This window comes from Oncorhynchus clarkii, unplaced genomic scaffold (genome assembly GCF_045791955.1).
Source record: "Oncorhynchus clarkii lewisi isolate Uvic-CL-2024 unplaced genomic scaffold, UVic_Ocla_1.0 unplaced_contig_399_pilon_pilon, whole genome shotgun sequence".
Lineage (NCBI taxonomy): Eukaryota > Metazoa > Chordata > Actinopteri > Salmoniformes > Salmonidae > Oncorhynchus > Oncorhynchus clarkii.
Genome location: NW_027257972.1, coordinates 114815 through 134360, shown reverse-complemented (window position 1 = coordinate 134360; position 19546 = coordinate 114815). Strand labels below are relative to the sequence as shown.

At 45.8% G+C, this 19546-nt stretch overlaps 2 protein-coding genes across 2 annotated transcripts in view; one reads left to right on the top strand and one right to left on the bottom strand.

Annotated features, from left to right (window-relative positions):
* Positions 1 to 8271, bottom strand: part of LOC139394346 (zinc finger protein 391-like) — a 55627-nt gene extending 47356 nt beyond the window's left edge. The window contains exon 1 of the mRNA XM_071142394.1: positions 7943 to 8271. Within this exon, the coding sequence (XP_070998495.1) occupies positions 7943 to 8092 (150 nt within the window). The 5' untranslated portion in view covers positions 8093 to 8271. The remainder of the gene's footprint in view (positions 1 to 7942) is intronic.
* Positions 1 to 19546, top strand: part of LOC139394344 (zinc finger protein ZFP2-like) — a 196958-nt gene that overhangs the window by 101087 nt on the left and 76325 nt on the right. The gene's annotated exons all lie outside the window — the stretch shown is intronic.

Genomic DNA, 19546 nt, shown 5'->3' with positions numbered 1-19546 from the left:
ACCTTGGAAATGATCAGTTGTCACCCTGACCATTTCCTCTGGTTTACTTACTATACTACCATTTTCTTCCCTAACTCCCTTCATTACCTTCCTACTCTGTCTGGCCCTAACCGACTTAAAGAACATAGCGGAACAAGTCTCATTATGTTCTAGAAAGCCACTATGCGCACGCTCCAGGAAAGCTCGAGCCTTCTGCTCCTGCAGCTCCCTGAGCTGCGCCTTTAGGGCTGCGAATCTCTCCCAGTCAATCGACCCGCCGAGGTTGCCTGCCTCGTACTCGAGTTCAATTAACCTTTGGATACGATCCACCTCCCTCCTTTCCTCCCTTTTTTTCCTTCTACAATATCCTATTATAAAAGCCCTTATCCTCCCCTTGACTAAATCCCACCACTCTAACACCCCCTCGCACATGGACCGGAGGCCGTCAAGCCTCCGAAAGAAACAAAAAAATTTGTCAACGAAAGCCTGCTCCTCCAGTATATCCCGATCTAACTTCCAGTACCCCCTACCGAAGAGGCAGACTGGCGACCCCACCTGCAGGAACACCCCGTCGTGATCCGTGAAGAAAACAGGCAACAGCCGCCCAGACAACTGACCCAAAGACCTGGATACAAAAATGTAGTCGAGCCTCCGCGCAACCCCCCTGGAGTTGCGCCATGTAGGACCGACCATTGCCGGAGTAGTGTGCAGGCCACCATCAACCAGACCATGGCAAGCCATTAGCCCAGAGATGGCACCTGCACTGCTATCACCGCCTAACCCTAAATCTATATTAAAGTCTCCTCCTATCACCAAGTGCCTGTTTGTAACACACAGGGGCGCCAGACAGTCCACCATCTCCCTCCTGTCTGCCGCCACCTGTGGCCCATACACCCCAATTAACCTATATCTAGCTTCTCTAAACTTAACATCTATCCCCAAAACTCTACCCTGCATTATTACAAAAGTGTTCTCTATTTTAACCTCTCTATGCCCACACAAAATCCCTACTCCTGTTGAGTGCACCCCTCCTATGCCCCAAAAAGATTCCCCCTTATCCCACTCCCTCTTAAATCTACACACATCCCCACCATCCCTCAGGTGAGCCTCCTGTAAAAAACAGAAATCAAACCCCACACCCTCTAAATAACAAAAAACCGCCCTCCTTTTAACATTATCCCTTAAGCCCCTAACATTTAGACTAAAAAAAGAAACAGAACTATTCATTTAAATATTTACAACAAATAAAAACCCCAAAACCCAAAGAAAAACCAGGAGACTCACCCGATGCTCCCCTGGTCCATCTCCACCGGCGGGGACGTCCTCTCCTCTCCTGACGCCCCCCCGTCCTCCATCCCAACCCATGATCCAGGCAGTGTGTTGGGTCCTCCCTCCCCACCCACCATCCCCCCCTCCCTGTTTGCCTCGGGGCTGCATATAGGGGACCCCATCTCCCCAAACAGGAGTTGGGATCCCTCTAGCAAACAACCCACCGACCCCTCACTGGAGTCATCCACTAAAATGCAAGGGGCTGAGGCAAACCGGGAGGACAAATTACCCTCCCAACCCCCCCCGCCACTCTCTTAACCCCCCCCCTCCCCCTCCACACCCCCCTCCCTCTCACTTCCTGCCAAGCTCCCCCTCTTTATCCCTTTCTTCTTTGGTGAAGGAGGTAGCGGGGAGACACAACGTCCCATCCCCACTAACCCCTCCACCAAATCCCTCATTTCGACCTCGAGGAAGCCTGGCAGGCTGTCCCCCCACTCCTTCCCCCCATCTCCCCCCCCTACCACCCCCTCCCCTCCCACCTCCCCTCCTCCCTCCTTCTCCGTCACTGTCCCCGTTCCCTCTTCCACTCCTTCTCGTACGACTGTCCCCTTCTCCCTCTTCTCAGCTCCTCCACCTTCTTCCGTCCCCTTTTTCTTCTCTCCTTCTGTTCCATTCTTTTCTTCTCCTCGCCTCTTTCTTCCCACCTCATCCTTCTTCCCATCTTCTTCCTGCGCCGTCTTTTCCCCTGTGCCATCCATGCAATCCGCACGCGTCCTTTCTTTCCTCCCCCCATCCCCCGCTCCCCCCCCAGCTGCAGACGCGTATGACCTGTGACGAGCCGGGCAATCACGCCACAGGTGTGCTCTTGAGCCACACCCGTGGCAAGCCTTGGGCTCGTCACATTCCTTGGCCTCGTGCTCTTCCGACCCACAAAATCGACACCTCTTGGCACTGCACGAGGCCAGGATATGGCCGTAGGCCATACAACGCCTGCAGAACGGGGGCTGACGGGCATAGTAGAGTGTTCCCCTGTCAGCCCCCAGGGAGAACATCGCCGGAGGATGGAGGTAGCCATCCACACTCTTCGGGGACTCCCTGAGTAACGCCTGGAACCCTCTTCTCCCGTTCCAGAAACCCAGGGAGTCCCTGAGGTACCTCGCTGAGGAGACATTGTCCATGTACCTCCCCAGAAAGGCCCTCACCTCTTCATCTTTCACGTGCGGATTGTACATGGTTACGGTGACCACCCTGAAGTTGTTCTTCGCCAGGCTGGTCACCGCATAATGGCACAGGGGTCCCGTTTTCTCCGCTTCCTTTGCCATCTTCATTACTTCGTCGTGTTTTTCTTCTTTGTAAAACGTCACATCGAAAGCCTTCTCATTCGGGTTCCCTTGAAGGCAGAGCACTTCCTTCACCTCTATCCTGAGGCATCCCATCAAAATAGTCCTTCCAAATGTCTCTCTACTCCACGGCTCCATCTCATTTTCAGTCCAGGCAAATCGTAAGGTATTTGCCATACCAATCCCCGGAACCGATCTTGTTTGCTTGTATTGATTCATTTTAAAAAATAAGCTCTCTTCAGAAAGAAGCTTCAAACTGAAATGAAAACATCTTTAACCCAAAAAGGTGGAGCAACTAAAGGTGTTGACTCTCCACATCTATCAAGACAACTGGAGCACTGGGCCAGACACTCTTAAATAGAACCTGGACCAGCTCAGGTGAAACACCTTCCCAATTACGAGATGGACAAGCCAGCACAGGTGTAACACATACTGACTAACGAGGTGACACCAATCAGTGCGTCATGCTACATGCTAACGAGATAGGACCAGGCCTCAGGACAACCTGGCATGATGACTCCTTGCTGTCACCCAGTCCACCTGGCCGTGCTGCTGCTCCAGTTTCAACTGTTCTCCCTGCGGCTATGGAACCCTGACCCGTTCACCGGATGTGCTACCTATCCCAAACCTGCTGTTTTCAACTCTCTAGAGACAACAGGAACAGAAGAGATACTCTTAATGATCGGCTATGAAAAGCCAACTGACATTTACTCCTGAGGTGTTGATCTGTTGCACCCTCGACAACTACTGTGATTATTATTATTTGACCATGCTGGTCATTTATGAACATTTGAACATCTTGGCCATGTTCTGTTATAATCTCCACCCGGCACAGCCAGAAGGGGCTGGCCACCCCTCATAGCCTGGTTCCTCTCTAGGGTTTTTCCTAGATTTTGGCATTTCTAGGGAGTTTTTACTAGCCACCGTGCTTCTACACCTGCATTGCTTGCTGTTTGGGGTTTTAGGCTGGGTTTCTGTACAGCACTTTGAGATATCTGCTGATATAAGAAGGGCTTTATAAATAAATTTGATTTGATCCAAGTGGGCACACGTTTAGGCTTCTACATTGTGAAATCATTACAATACGCCTACTACAATGTTAAAAAATTCTACATTGTGACATTAATTCATTGAAATCATGAAACAACTACTTCATGTATGTATTTTCTAATATTTGATCAGAGATCATTTATCAGATTATCTCTGGTCACAGCTATGAGATTTCAATCCTGTGTGTTCTCTGGTGTTGAGCCAGAGAGCCAGATTGACTAAAACCTTTTCCACATTGACCACAGCTATAAGGTTTCTCTCCTGTGTGTGTTCTCTTGTGCACTGTCAGATCTCCAGATCGACAAAAACTCCTCCCACATTGACCACAGCTATAAGGTTTCTCTCCTGTGTGTGTTCTCTGGTGTAGAGTCAGAGAGCCAGATGAAGCAAATCTCTTCCCACATTGACCACAGCTATAAGGTTTCTCTCCTGTGTGTGTTCTCTGGTGTAGAGTCAGAGAGCCAGATGAAGCAAATCTCTTCCCACATTGACCACAGCTATAAGGTTTCTCTCCTGTGTGTGTTCTCTTGTGCAATGTCAGATCTCCAGATCGACTAAATCTCCTCCCACATTTACCACAGATATAAGGTTTCTCTCCTGTGTGTGTTCTCTGGTGTGGAGTCAGGTTGCCAGATGTAGCAAATCTCCTCACACATTGACCACAGCTATAAGGTTTCTCTCCTGTGTGTGTTCTCTGGTGTAGAGTCAGGTTGCCAGATGTAGCAAATCTCCTCCCACACTGATCACAGCTATAATGTTTCTCTCCTGTGTGTTTTCTCTGGTGTTGAGTCAGGTTGCCAGATGTAGCAAATCTCTTCCCACATTGATCACAGATATAAGGTTTCTCTCCTGTGTGTGTTCTCTGGTGTTTAGTCAGGTGGCCAGTTGTAGAAAATCTATTCCCACATTGATCACAGCTATAACGTTTCTTTCTTGTGTGTGTTCTCTGGTGTACTTTCAGAGAGATTAATGTTGTAAAACTCCTCCACATTGACCACAGCTATAAGATTTCTCTCCTGTGTGTGTTCTCTGGTGTTGAGTCAGTTTGCCAGATGTAGCAAATCTCTTCCCACATTGATCACAGCTATAAGATTTCTCTCCTGTGTGTGTTCTCTGGTGTGCACTGTCAGGTCTGCCAGATGTAGTAAATCTCTTCCCACATTGACCACAGCTATAAGAATTCTCTCCTGTGTGTGTTCTCTGATGAATTTTAATGCCTGATGATGTGAATCTCTTCCCACAGTCAGAGCAGCAGTGAGTTCTCTTCCCTGTGGGTCTCTGCGGGTGTTTATTGAGGTGTTCTGATCTGGAGAGACTCTTCTCTGTCTCCTCAGCATCATGAGGTTGTTGAGGCTCCCCAGAGGATCCACGATAGTCACGTCTCTCTCCTGTGTGAACAACAAAGTCAGACAGATGATTAAAGGCCCACAACAGTGATAATCCAGGGTAAAGGTTGATGCCAACAGCATAGCCATGATGTTGTACAACAATTGATGTCTGTAATGAATGTTAAAATTGTCTTAAAATGAGCAAGAAGTCATATTTTGTCTTGTTTTCACATTAGTAGTAACATCTAAGATTGTAGACTAGAAATAAGTTATTCATGTTGTTGAAACTCTAAGCAGTGTGGTAGAAGACTTTTGGTCTACAATACAGGCCCCTTTGTGTTTTCTGCGGCACGAGGGCAATTTGATTGCATAAACTCCTCCATGCTAATGAGGAAACCACTAGTTATGGATGTCGTGTATCTGGTGTGACAAGAGATGAAAAGAATCTGCCCACTCCATCAAGCAATGGGGACAGCAACACAGGGCATTCACGGGACCTCATGGAACCATGGACCACACCTGCAGAAACTGGACAACAGGGGGAAGCGGAGGAGATACCTATCATAGACTTCTCCCAGCTGACGCTTGACATGCCACCTACGCCGCCTCAAGTGGTAGAAACAACCAGCTGGTATCATTAAGTAGAATCAGCCAACAGTAACACGGAAGCAACAGAATGGGAGTTAGTAGTGCATGACCTAGATTTAGAATAAGAAGCTTCCATTTAGACACAGGTCTAAGATGACGTAATAAGCAATCTACCATCCCAGTGTAAGCACTCAGTGTAAGCAATCTACCATCCCAGTGTAAGCACTCAGTGTAAGCAATCTACAGTCCCCGAGTAAGCACTCAGTGTAAGCAATCTACAGTCCCCGAGTAAGCACTCAGTGTAAGCAATCTACAGTCCCCGAGTAAGCACTCAGTGTAAGCAATCTACAGTTCCCGAGTAAGCGGCCGGTGCAAGCAGCAGGGCAGTGTCAGTGTGAAAGTGTGGTTTAGCCACAGCTCCAGAAACTTGCGAACTTCCCCTGTAAAAAGGTATATAAAGAGAACAGAGATCATAAGAGAGGCATGATCCTCACTGACATATGAGACAGACTTCATATGGAGAATCCTCATAGGTAAATTTACTATTGCACTATACGCTTTTTGTTAGACGAGAACCATATTTGAAACACAGGGGTCTTGACACCTCTTGATCACAGACAAAGCGGCAGTAAAACAGTGAGACATCAAGTACAGATGTGATTAGCAATACAAGGAAACAGCCAAGTACCCGTTACAATATATTGAGTCCATACACAGAGTTGGAAGTGTATTAGGATATTGGAATTTGGAATCTAGCGTTAGTGCTGTGAGAATACCAATTACCAATTAAAGAATATTTGGGGCAGCAGGGTAGCCGAGTGGTTAGAGCGTTGGAATAATAACCGAAAGGTTGCAAGTTCGAATCCCCGAGCTGACACGGTACAAATCTGTCGTTCTGCCCCTGAACACTGTTCCTAGGCCGTCATTGAAAATAAGAATTTGTTCTTAACTGACTTGCCTAGTAAAATAAAGGTAAAATAAAAAACTGTCATTGTGTGTCAAAATATATACCAATACTAGTTTCCAAGTGACTACTAGCTGACGAGCATAATAACCAATAGAAGAAGTTATTAGGTATTGATATATACAGAGGTAAAAGAAACTTGAAGGTAAGGAATTATAGGAAGAATCCATAACACTCTGAATATTTAAATGGGAGTATATCTATCCAAGGCCTCATACTAGACCGGAAAATAAGGGAGTGACAACGTGAACGAAGGAACAAACCCAACTCACGCGAAGGGCCATTACGAAGAAATAGAAGGGTTGGTAGGGCCGCACGGCTAGGCCCTTGTTACACCGCAGTAACTAAAATCCTAAAGTCCTCTGCCCAGCCAGAAGACGGGGTAGAGGCATTTGCTGCAGGTATAAGGCAAAAGTCAGCAACTATCATTATGACATCATGGATTAATTCTAGAATATACTATATAGCCTAGAAAACTGGTTAAATTATCATTATGACATCATGGATGGCCAGTCCTTGTATTCATAGTGTATTGAATTCAGGGGGAGGGACTGAGCTGAACTCAAACCTGGGTCCAGCGACTGTCAAGTCAACACCTTATAACTGTTACGCCAAGATGTCTGAACTTCTTGACGAGGTCGCTCGGTGTTGGGTTATGGTTTCTACAATATCGTTCTCTATGAATTTGAGAGTGGTTAGCAATGGGTCTCCTTCCCCCATCCCTCAGCTGTTTACCAAGTCTCTAGGCAGCCATTTTGTTGTGGTTTTAAAAAAAAACACAATCCAGCAATCTGTAGTTCAAACAATAACAAATCTGTCATTTCACCACTGTTTTGGTAATAAAATGATTATGGGGTTGGAGAAATGTAACTACAGACAGACCTATGGATGCAAGGCCTGACCATCAATGATATCAACATTATAGTTTTAACCATGTTGAGGCAGCAGGGTAGCCTAGTGGTTAGAGCGTTGGACTAGTAACCGGTTGCAAGTTCATATCCCCGAGCTGACATTTTGAGGCGATACAGTGTTTATTTACATTGTTTCTAAACATTAAAGTAAAAAAAGCTTATTCTGGGTTCTGATGGGGTTCAACAGTTGAACTAAGCTCATGAAGCATGTGTTATATTCTTCAAGAATCAATGGCTATAAATCAATTATTTAAAAGTCATAACATGAATGTAGCAATTGCAGATTTCTGCTTTAACACCTGCAGAGTTTGTGCCTCTGTTTTTAAGACAGTACTTACTATTGTTAGTCAGGTTACGGTTTCTCAAAATCACATTTTGGCTAAATTCATCATTAGAACCATTGGAAGCCTTAAGATGCATTCGGAAAACCGGGCCCAGATATCCAGGTTCCTCTTCTTCCTCCTTTTTCGATGTAACAGTCATCTCTCTCTCCTCCTCTTTCACTCTATAAACTGCATCCTCCTCTCGTTTTACTGTAACATCCTCCTCCTTTTTCACTCTGAACGCGTCTTCCTCTTCTTTCACAGTAACGGCCTCTACTTCTTGTTTTACTGTGATATCCACCTCTTCTTTAGCAGAAGGAGAGTAGCTTAGTGACCGCATGGTCGCGGATGTTAGCTATGCTAATGCTAACTTAACCAGACTGCTAGCTGACTAATAACAACAACGCCGTAAATATTAAATTAAATCGGATAACTAACTAGACAAAAGAAGTGTGTTTAAAATACAGTGGCTAATAAACACGAAAGCGTCTGAAGAGCTTTACTGGTTCAGCTTTTTTGTCTAGCAAGCTACCGAGGTGGATAACTTACTGTTGCTGTTGAAAGAAGCGTTCCGTCCACTAGATTATACGTCACACCAACAGCATAAAGTCTCAGACCGCCATCTGCTGACTGGAGTGGGTAACGCAGTTGAGTAAAATGTATATTTTATTATCAGACAAAAAGTTAAAGGGTAGGAATCAGGGACATCGCTAGAACTAAAATATATATTAGCCCCCACTAAATAAATCAATATCAGTCCATATATTTTTTCTGTGATTTCTTTTTTTCGTCAACCGTTCCATCGCATTTTAAAAGTCCTACCGGTTCGGCACTAGGACCGGGGGAGGCTGCTGCTACACTAGTGACTGTTAGACTTTCTTCAGCAAAGATGGCAGACAGAAATACTAGGAGAGAGGGGTACCCCTACACAGACAAGAAATGGATCAAAGATGGCCAGCACACCAGGCTGTCATTTTGTAAAACAGTGGATGTATAGAATCTAGCTAGCTGAAAAATGTACTGCAAATTGAATGTGCAATTTTGTAAGCTTAACTTGCTGATATTTGCCATGCAGATAGATGAAATCGCGTAGATTGCTATGTTCTTGTTATTCTTGTTCTTGCTTATTATGCAGTGGATGATTAAAATCCCTGAATGCCCATGGATGTGTAGCTAGCTATCTAGCCGATCTGTGTATGGACCCAAATGTTTGGTATACATATTAGTTCAGAACCTAGCTATGAACCTCAGCTATCATAGCTAGTTGTATCAACTTCAAAACAGCCTGAATGACATTAATGAAGCCTATGGATTGAGAAGAATATATGATCATGTTGTACCAAGGATGCAAGTCGTATATACATGTAGTTATTACTATGCATGAGATCCCCACATTGTAGCCTGTACATTTAATATATTCACTGATCATGTACTCTACCTTGGCAAATTAATGTGCAGTTTAGGTATGAATGTCTTTGAGGTGATCAAATTCCTGTCTTTGAGTGAGTTTTAGGATTCTATTGAAAGAAAAATGATATTTTTTTAATAATACGATTGTATATTATTATTTAGAAATATGTGTTTTTTCTTGTTTTTAATTGTTGACAGCCAGTAGACACCATGTTTATATTGTAGAAGCATTGTAGTTGATTATGTGAAATGGACGTTTTCTGTTGGGGGTGAGCAACCATGTCCAACAGAAATATAGGATATATTTGTTGTCTAAAGGGGGAAGGTGTTACAGGCTTTGGTCTTTCCATTTATGTTTTGAGGTTGGACTTTAGCACGTATAGCTCGTTAGCACGTAGGGTGCACTGATTGGTACCACCTCATTAGTCAGTATGTGTTTCACCTGAGCTGGTCCAGGTTCTATTTAAGAGTGTCTGGCCCAGTGCTCCAGTTGTCTTGATAGATGTGGAGAGTCAACACCTTTAGTTGCTCCTCCTTTTTGGTTAAAGATGTTTTCATTTCAGGTTGAAGCTTCTTTCTGAAGAGAGCTTTTTTTTTTTTTTTGAAGAAAAATGAATACAAACAAGCAAACCTGGTCGGTTCCGGGGATTGGTATAGCAAATACCGTAAGATTTTCATGGACTGAAAAGGAGATGGAACCTTGGGGCAGGGAAACTTTTGGAAGGACCATATTGATGGGATGCCTCAGGATAGAGGTGAAGGAAGTACTCTGCCTTCAAGGGAACCCAAATGAAAAGGGTTTTGATGTGACGTTTCACAAGCAAGAGAAACATGATGATGTATTGAAGATGGCAAAGGAAGCGGAAAGAAAAGGACCCCTGTGCCATTATGCGGTGACCAGCCTGGCAAAGAACAACTTCAGGGTGGTCACCGTAAACATGTACAATCCGCACGTGAAGGATGAAGATGTGAGGGCCTTTCTGGGGAGATACATGGAAATGTCTTCTCAGCGAGGTACCTCAGGGACTCCCTGGGTTTCTGGAACGGGAGGAGAGGGTTCCAGGCGTTACTCAGGGAGTCCCCGAAGAGTGTGGATGGCAACCTCCATCCTCCGGCGATGTTCTCCCTGGGGGCTGACAGGGGAACACTCTACTATGCACGTCAGCCCCCGTTCTGCAGGCGTTGTATGGCCTACGGCCATATCCTGGCCTCGTGCAGGGCCAAGAAATTTCGTTTTTGTGGGTCGGAAGAGCACGAGGCCAAGGAGTGTGACGAGCCCAAGGCTTGCCACGGGTGTGGCTCAAGAGCACACCTGTGGCGTGATTGCCCGGCTCGTCACAGGTCATACGCGTCTGCAGCTGGGGGGGGAGCGGGGGATGGGGGGAGGAAAGAAAGGACGTGTGCGGATTGCATGGATGGCACAGGGGAAAAGACGGCGCAGGAAGAAGGATGAGGTGGGAAGAAAAAGGCGAGGAGAAGAAAAGAATGGAACAGAAGGAGAGAAGAAAAAGGGGACGGAAGAAGGTGGAGGAGCTGAGAACAGGGAGAAGGGGACAGTGGTACGAGAAGGAGTGGAAGAGGGAACGGGGACAGTGACGGAGAAAGAGGGAGGAGTGGAGTTAGGAGGGGAGGGGGGGGGGATGGGGGGAAGGAGTGGGGAGACAGCCTGCCAGGCTTCCTCGAGGTCGAAATGAGGGATTTGGTGGAGGGGTTAGCGGGGATGGGACGTTGTGTCTCCCCGCTACCTCCTTCACCAAAGAAGAAAGGGATAAAGAGGGGGAGCTTGGCAGGAAGTGAGAGGGAGGGGGGTGTGGAGGGGGAGGGGAGGGTAATTTGTCCTCCCGGTTTGCCTCAGCCCCTTGCATTTTAGTGGATGACTCCAGTGAGGGGTCGGTGGGTTGTTTGCTAGAGGGATCCCAACTCCTGTTTGGGGAGATGGGGTCCCCTATATGCAGCCCCGAGGCAAACGGGGAGGGGGGGGTGGTGGGTGGGGAGGGAGGACCCAACACACTGCCTGGATCATGGGTTGGGATGGAGGACGGGGGGGGCGTCAGGAGAGGAGAGGACGTCCCCGCCGGTGGAGATGGACCAGGGGAGCATCGGGTGAGTCTCCTGGTTTTTCTTTGGGTTTTGGGGTTTTTATTTGTTGTAAATAATTAAATGAATAGTTCTGTTTCTTTTTTTAGTCTAAATGTTAGGGGGTTAAGGGATAATGTTAAAAGGAGGGCGGTTTTTTGTTATTTAGAGGGTGTGGGGTTTGATTTCTGTTTTTTACAGGAGGCTCACCTGAGGGATGGTGGGGATGTGTGTAGATTTAAGAGGGAGTGGGATAAGGGGGAATCTTTTTGGGGCATAGGAGGGGTGCACTCAACAGGAGTAGGGATTTTGTGTGGGCATAGAGAGGTTAAAATAGAGAACACTTTGGTAATAATGCAGGGTAGAGTTTTGGGGATAGATGTTAAGTTTAGAGAAGCTAGATATAGGTTAATTGGGGTGTATGGGCCACAGGTGGCGGCAGACAGGAGGGAGATGGTGGACTGTCTGGCGCCCCTGTGTGTTACAAACAGGCACTTGGTGATAGGAGGAGACTTTAATATAGATTTAGGGGTAGGCGGTGATAGCAGTGCAGGTGCCATCTCTGGGCTAATGGCTTGCCATGGTCTGGTTGATGGTGGCCTGCACACTACTCCGGCAATGGTCGGTCCTACATGGCGCAACTCCAGGGGGGTTGCGCGGAGGCTCGACTACATTTTTGTATCCAGGTCTTTGGGTCAGTTGTCTGGGCGGCTGTTGCCTGTTTTCTTCACGGATCACGACGGGGTGTTCCTGCAGGTGGGGTCGCCAGTCTGCCTCTTCGGTAGGGGGTACTGGAAGTTAGATCGGGATATACTGGAGGAGCAGGCTTTCGTTGACGCATTTTTTTGTTTCTTTCGGAGGCTTGACGGCCTCCGGTCCATGTGCGAGGGGGTGTTAGAGTGGTGGGATTTAGTCAAGGGGAGGATAAGGGCTTTTATAATAGGATATTGTAGAAGGAAAAAAAGGGAGGAAAGGAGGGAGGTGGATCGTATCCAAAGGTTAATTGAACTCGAGTACGAGGCAGGCAACCTCGGCGGGTCGATTGACTGGGAGAGATTCGCAGCCCTAAAGGCGCAGCTCAGGGAGCTGCAGGAGCAGAAGGCTCGAGCTTTCCTGGAGCGTGCGCATAGTGGCTTTCTAGAACATAATGAGACTTGTTCCGCTATGTTCTTTAAGTCGGTTAGGGCCAGACAGAGTAGGAAGGTAATGAAGGGAGTTAGGGAAGAAAATGGTAGTATAGTAAGTAAACCAGAGGAAATGGTCAGGGTGACAACTGATCATTTCCAAGGTTTATTTAAGGAAAGGGAAATAGATGTAGAGCAGGGAAACGTGTTTTTAGAACACTTGTCCCGGCGGTTGCCAGAGGACATTAGAGACGTGATGGAGGCCCAGATCTCACTAGAAGAGGTTGAGAGCGCTCTTAGGAGGATGGGAAAAGGGAAGGTGCCTGGGATGGATGGGCTGCCGGCTGAGTTTTACCTCAAGTTTTGGGGTATACTTGGACCAGTGGTTCTCGAAGTCTTGAAGGCCATCCTTGAGACGGGGGTCCCGGGGGGATCAATGGCTGTTGGTGTGCTGTCACTTCTTTATAAGAAGGGGGAAGCAACTGACCTTGGCAACTGGCGGCCATTGACCATGCTGTGCGTAGATTACAAGATTCTTGCAAAGGTTTTAGCAGACCGGTTGCGCACAGCCCTTCCCTACGTCGTCCACGAGGATCAGACGTGCGGGGTAGAGGGCCGCTCTATAAGATGGAACCTACAGTTGATCAGGGATTCCATCGCTTGGGTTGAAGATAGAGGGCTGCCTTTAATGGTAGCAGCGCTAGATCAGGCGAAAGCTTTTGATCGCGTGAATAGATCTTTTCTATTCAGGGTGTTAGGTAGATTAGGATTTGGGGAGAAGTTTATAGGATGGATCCGTACTTTATATGTCGGAGCGGGGTGTCGAGTTAGTGTAAATAGTCACTTAGGTGACGTTTTTGACCTCTCGTCTGGGGTCAGGCAGGGATGCCCACTCTCGGCTCTCCTCTTCGTTCTGTACATGGAGCCTCTGGGGGCTGCCATTAGGGCAGACACAGGGGTGGAAGGCTTGTTGATCCCTGGAAGCGGTGGGCTGCGTGTTAAGATGACGCTTGCTGTTGTGCAAGGACTCGTGCCTGACAAGGTCCCTTGCCATCTTTGGGGATTTCACCCGAGCGTCGGGAGCAGTTCTGAACCATGCAAAGTCTTCCGTCAAGTTTTTCGGAAGATGGCGCGGTAGAACGGATGTGCCTGGGGGGTTATCTCTCTGTGAAGGGGCCCTGAGGATTCTCGGGGTTCATTTTGAGACCTCCGGCTCAGCGACGCTAAACTGGAACATGCGTATCGCAGTGGTACAGAGGAAGCTAGCAATGTGGAAGGCTAGGTATTTGTCTTTTATGGGCAAAGTCCTGGTCCTAAAGGTGGATGTGTTGCCGTCTCTTTTGTATGTGGCGTACATCTATCCATTGCCGGCTTGTCTGAGGAGGCCTCTAGTGAGGATTGTGTTTCAGTTTATGTGGAGTGGCAGGTGCGAGTGGGTCGCCAGGGCACGCATGATCTGTCCCATCGGGGAGGGAGGTAGGGGGGTACCACATTTCCCCCTCAAGCTGGACGCCATTTTTGTTTCTTTCTTGTTGACGGAGCTTGCTCGTCCGGTTATACACCCGTCCGGTTACCTCCTGCGGGTGTTCTTCTCGTATAAGGCGAGAAGCGTAATGGTGTGGTCTAACGCGGGTCCTCGGGCGGAACAGCTGCCGTGGCATTTTGGCCATGTGGCCAAGTGGCTGCGTGCGCACCCCGAGGTTGAAGTTGCCCGAGTAGGTTTAGACCACAGGCACCTGTACGAGGAGGTCAGGCAGGCAGGGAGTCCTGCGCCTGTAGCGGGCATCTCGTCAGTGGTCTGGGAGGGAGTGCAGGCGCGGGGCCTGGACAATAGGCTCAAGGACCTGAATTGGTTGGGCCTCCATAAGTGCTTGCCGGTACGTGCCATCTTGTACCGGTATAGTTTGGTGCAATCCCCCACCTGTCCAAGATCCTCTTGTGGCAGGGAGGAGACTGTGCGCCATGCCTTTTGGGACTGTGCCTTTGCTGGACTAGTCTGGGCTAGGGCACGGGTAATGCTAGGTTTGGTTAGGAGTGATTTTGTTTTGACATGGGCTAGGCTAGAGAGAGGCGTAGGGAGAGCAAAGGGAACGGATAGGGACAGGTTTCTGCTCTGGCTTCTCATGAGTCTCTTTAAAAAGGGACTGTGGGAAGCCAGGCAGAATTTAGTCAAGACAGGGAGAGATTGGGGGGTGGAAGGGATAGTGAGAAGGGTGGAAGGTGATTTGAGGGGGAAGATGAAGAGGGAGGAGAGGAAGTGGGGGAAGCATGCGGCACGGGAGAGGTGGAAAGGGGGTTTAGGGCTGGGAGTGTTAGAGTGAGTTTGGTAAGGGGATAGATTAGGGAAGGGGAGATAGGGAAAGGGTTAGGTATTGGTTAGGTATGACGGGGAGGGACGATGCTCCCCTGAGGTTTGTTTTTGTTTGTTGTTTTTGTAAATATAATTAATTAAGAATGAATGAGAATTATGATTTTGTAATAGTATGAATGGTATTGATTGTAATAAATTATTTTAACCACCTTTTTGGTTTGCTTCCTGTTTTTAAGTTTTTGTGGATTTTTCTCTTGTTTGCCTCTTCTTGGGCAGATTTAGTGGGTCTCATGGTGGGTGTCTTTTAGGTCTCAGTTGTTGTTACTAGTCAACTTTCAGTGGACACTGAGAGCAAAACTTCAACATTATGTTATAATACTTTTATTGCATCAAATGGTTGTTTTATGCAACAGAATAGAGGGTTCTTAGAACTATACTGTCTGTGTTCTACTGAGGATGGGTCTCTGGGAGGTGACACTGACAGGAGATTTACAATGTCTTTTGGGTGATAAAACCTAAAGAGACTGCATTCCAGAACATGAGTTAATGTTTCTGTTCTATATGTTACCCGGGGGAGATGACCCCAGGGCCAGACCCTGGTCTCTACAGAGTACTGTTTTTACAGCGGACACTGTCTGCTGTAAATTATAAGTATCTTTCATACAAATCTTAACCTTGTGACCCGTTCTATACATCTGTTGTTGGTCATGTAGGTTGAAAGGGGTGCATCTTAGCTATAAAAGACCTTTGTACTTTTGTATCGTGGCTCTATGAACCATCTGGGGGTGATTTGTTGACCAGCCATCATTATCGTAGAGCACTCAATTGATTCACTTTATATGTGTGTGTTGTATTGACCTGTTCCCTTATTATTAAGTGAATAAAGATTTAGATTAAGAATGACTCATGTGATAAGTTTGTCTCAATTGATATTAAAGAAATTAAAAAACACATTTGGCGATGGGGATGTGAATCCTGATTAGGTGACTGCTCCTGACGACCTCGGTAAATGGTGCACGAGGGATCCCTTTAACATGGGGTCTCAGGGAGACCACACTTGGGGACGATCATGTCAGCTGCTGCTGCTCCAATACATCATGAGGTGATATGGTGAACTGATGTTGAACTGGGCAGTCAGTCATTCATTCTGTACTATGAGAAATCTGTACTATCAATTCATCATTTCATTTCATTCATCAATCATTTCACTGTACTATCAAATCAAATTGTATTAGTCACATGCGCCGAATACAACAGGTGTAGTGAAATGCTTACAGTGAATCCTTACAGTGAAATGCTGACTTACAAGCCCCTAACCAACAATGCAGTTTTAAAAACTACAAATAAGAATAAGAAATAAAAGGAACAAGTAATTAAGGAGCAGAAGTTAAATATCAATAGCTAGACTATATACAGGGTATTACGGTACAGAGTCAATGTGGAGGCTATATACAGGGGTTACCGGTACAGAGTCAATGTGGAGACTACATACAGGGGGTACTGGTACAGAGTCAACGTGCTGGGGCACCGGTTAGTCGAGGCAATCGAGGTAATATGTACATATAGGGAGAGTTATTAAAGTGACAATGCATAGATGATAACAGAGTGTGTGGGGGGGCTCTTCCTCTGACACCGCCTGGTATAGAGGTCCTGGATGGCAGGAAGCTTGGCCCCAGTGATGTACTGGGCTGTACGCACTACCCTTTGTAGTGCCTTGTAGTTGGAGGCCAAGCTGTTGCTATACCAGAAAGTGATGCAACCAGTCAGGATGCTCTCGATGATGCAGCTGTAGAACCTTTTGAGGATCTGAGGTCCCATGCTACATTTTTTCATCTCCTGAGGGGGAATAGGTTTTGTCGTGCCGTCTTCACGATTGTCTTAGTGTGCTTGGACCGTGATAGTTTGCTAGTGATGCGGACACCAGGGAACTTGAAGCTCTCAACCTGCTCCACTACAGCCCCGTCGATGAGAATGGGGGTGTGCTCTGTCTTCCTTTCCCTATAGTCCACAATCATCTTCTTTTGTCTTGGTCACGTTGAGGGAGAGGCTGTCTCCTCAGTGATCAGGCCTGTTGTGGCATCGGAAAACTTAATGATGGTGTTGGAGTCATGCCTGGTCGTGCAGTTATTAGTGAACAGGATGTACGGGAGGGGGTTGAGCACGCACTCCTGAGGGGCCACTGTGTTGAGGATCAGCGTGGAGCATGTGTTGTTACCTTCCCTTAAAAAACATGAGCTGGCGCACACCCAGAAAAATACTTTGTGTGGAGGTGCTGACTAACGGCGAATAAACAATCAAAAGAAAGTCGCACACTCCATGTATAATCTCCCAGCAATTTAATGGGTATTTACCAACGCAACCCTAACCTTAACCCCTACCGTAACCATTTTACATGTCAAAAGCCCATCCTGTTAGATCTGAACCAAATGGAGCGATCATCCATGTTTATTTACATTAGTGCAAATTGTCCACTGATATTGCTGTAATTTCCCACCCCTTTTGGCTGTATGAAAGTTAATTTCCCCTCAGACACACATTTGTTCTTTGATATTATGAAGGTCATTTGTGTATAATTTACTTTCCCCCACATCTCTTTACATTGCTTATGCATATTTGGTGGCCTGACTGCGTCCAAGGCCCATCCTGTCAGATCTGAACCTAATGGAGCTTAGTGATCGGATGACAGAAATCACATTTATGTGCCAGGTGTAACTGAGGCCGTAGATGCTCCATAGCCATTAATTTGAGTGTTTTATATAATATGACTAAATATATTATATATTTATTTCTGTGTTGCAGGAGCAGTCAAGAAATGGAACGGCAAAGCTGCAAGGCTGTAGGAGACCACCTCAAGCCCCTGGTAGAGCCGGGGGTGGTGTTTACCACTCCACCACGCCTTCAGCAGTCTGGACAAGTGGGATTGATCCATTTGTTAGTTTCAGTAGTTGAATCCTTTAACATGTGGTTGATTTCAACATTTTTCATCTTCAACAAATGGCCTGGGATTGGTTGAAAAGTGATACAAAACACACATACCATAGTGGAAGATTTACTGAATTTACACTAAGATGGATCTTGCTTTTTCACATATTTGTTCATTGGTTTTACAAGAGTCTTGATTGGTCAGTCACTGGGTTAATTTGTTTTGCAATATGTTAAAATCAAATCAAGCTTTATTTATACAGCACATTTCAGACACGGATACAAACCAACGGGTTCACAGGAAAAAACAATGAAAATAAATAAATATTTAAAACACAAACATAAGAGGATAAAACAACAGAATAACTGAAAACTAATGAGCATTCTAAGGAAATGTCATCGATTAAAATATTAACAATTCACTGCAATATGCAACCCAAAATATCCTGTCTTTCTCCATTGTTTGATGTTACGTTCTCCAGCAAGAAAACCAAAAATGTCCCTCAAACAGAAGAGGGAACAAACAACAACCACAACTAAACATGTTTTAGGAGGGGCTCTGATTGATTCTCCCTATATGCTAACAAGCTACACGGGCAAAAGTCCAACCTCAAAACATAAATGGAAAAACAAAAGCCTGTAACACCTTCCCCCTTTAGACAACAAATATATCCTATATTTGTGTTGGACAAGTTTGCTCACCACCAACATAAAACAATTTCCATTTCACAATATAATCAACCACAATGATTCACCTTTACCAATATAAACATGGTGTCAACAATTAAAAATAGGAAAAACAACTTGTTTTCTCACTAGCTTCTAGAAATCTCGTCTTCCTGAAACTCACTAGCTTCTAGAACTCTCGTCTTCCTGAAACTCACTAGATTCTAGAACTCTCGTCTTCCTGAAACTCACTAGATTCTAGAACTCTCGTCTTCCTAAAACTCACTAGCTTCTAGAACTCTCGTCTTCCTAAAACTCACTAGCTTCTAGAACTCTCATCCCCTTGGAACGAGCCCAAACAAAACTCATCCCCAATACAAAGAACCGTGCAGTCAAAATAAATTGTGATCCATGGTAACGCACTGGCTAAACGCAAAACACAAATATTTTTGACTGCCCACCTTTGAGACAATCAGCATCCAAGTTGTCCTTACCACAGACATGTCTGATTTCAAGAGGAAACTCCTGCAATATCCGTAGTAACTTTCCACCTTCTCTCTCTTTTCAGGGTTCACTAGATAGGCATGTTGTTGGATCGGGGCCCAGTCCCCAATGTCATGCTCTAGTACATTTGAGTTGGCACATCTGAGAATTAACCCTGATATTCTAAAAGTAGGGCAACAATGTCAATATAATTGTACCAAAAATGGTCATGTTGGTTGCATGAATAAATATCACTACCAAATGTTACATGAAATGTAAATATGAAATATTTGATTGCATAGTCATATTTTCAACGTCTTTTCACTATAATTTTGCTTGGTGGGATAGCCCAATGTCAAAACACAGTTTTAACGTCTCCGAATCAATAACCAATATGCAGGAACAGTTTGGGATAAATTGAAAACCTAAACATAAAATGTGCTATTTACACAAACATCTGCCACAATAATCATATTACTTGTAATTTTTTTTAAACAACCACCTTATAAACTGCACAAGCACCAGAAACACTTGTTTTGACAAGTAGAAGAAAAATCACGGATATCAATTAGGGAGGAAATCAGGTTGTATGTGCTGTTGAAACTAACACAACTAAAAACATGGAAATGTGAGATATCTTTTACCTCACTGGTTAGAGGACAACCTACAGAAGACAGTCAGCTACATGTTGGAGTGATGCTTTTAAATATAGGGGTCGCTAAACAAAGGAACACAACACTTATTTGTCATCACTCATCAACATCATGTTGAAATCAATTGTGCCGACAGGAGGGAGATGAGG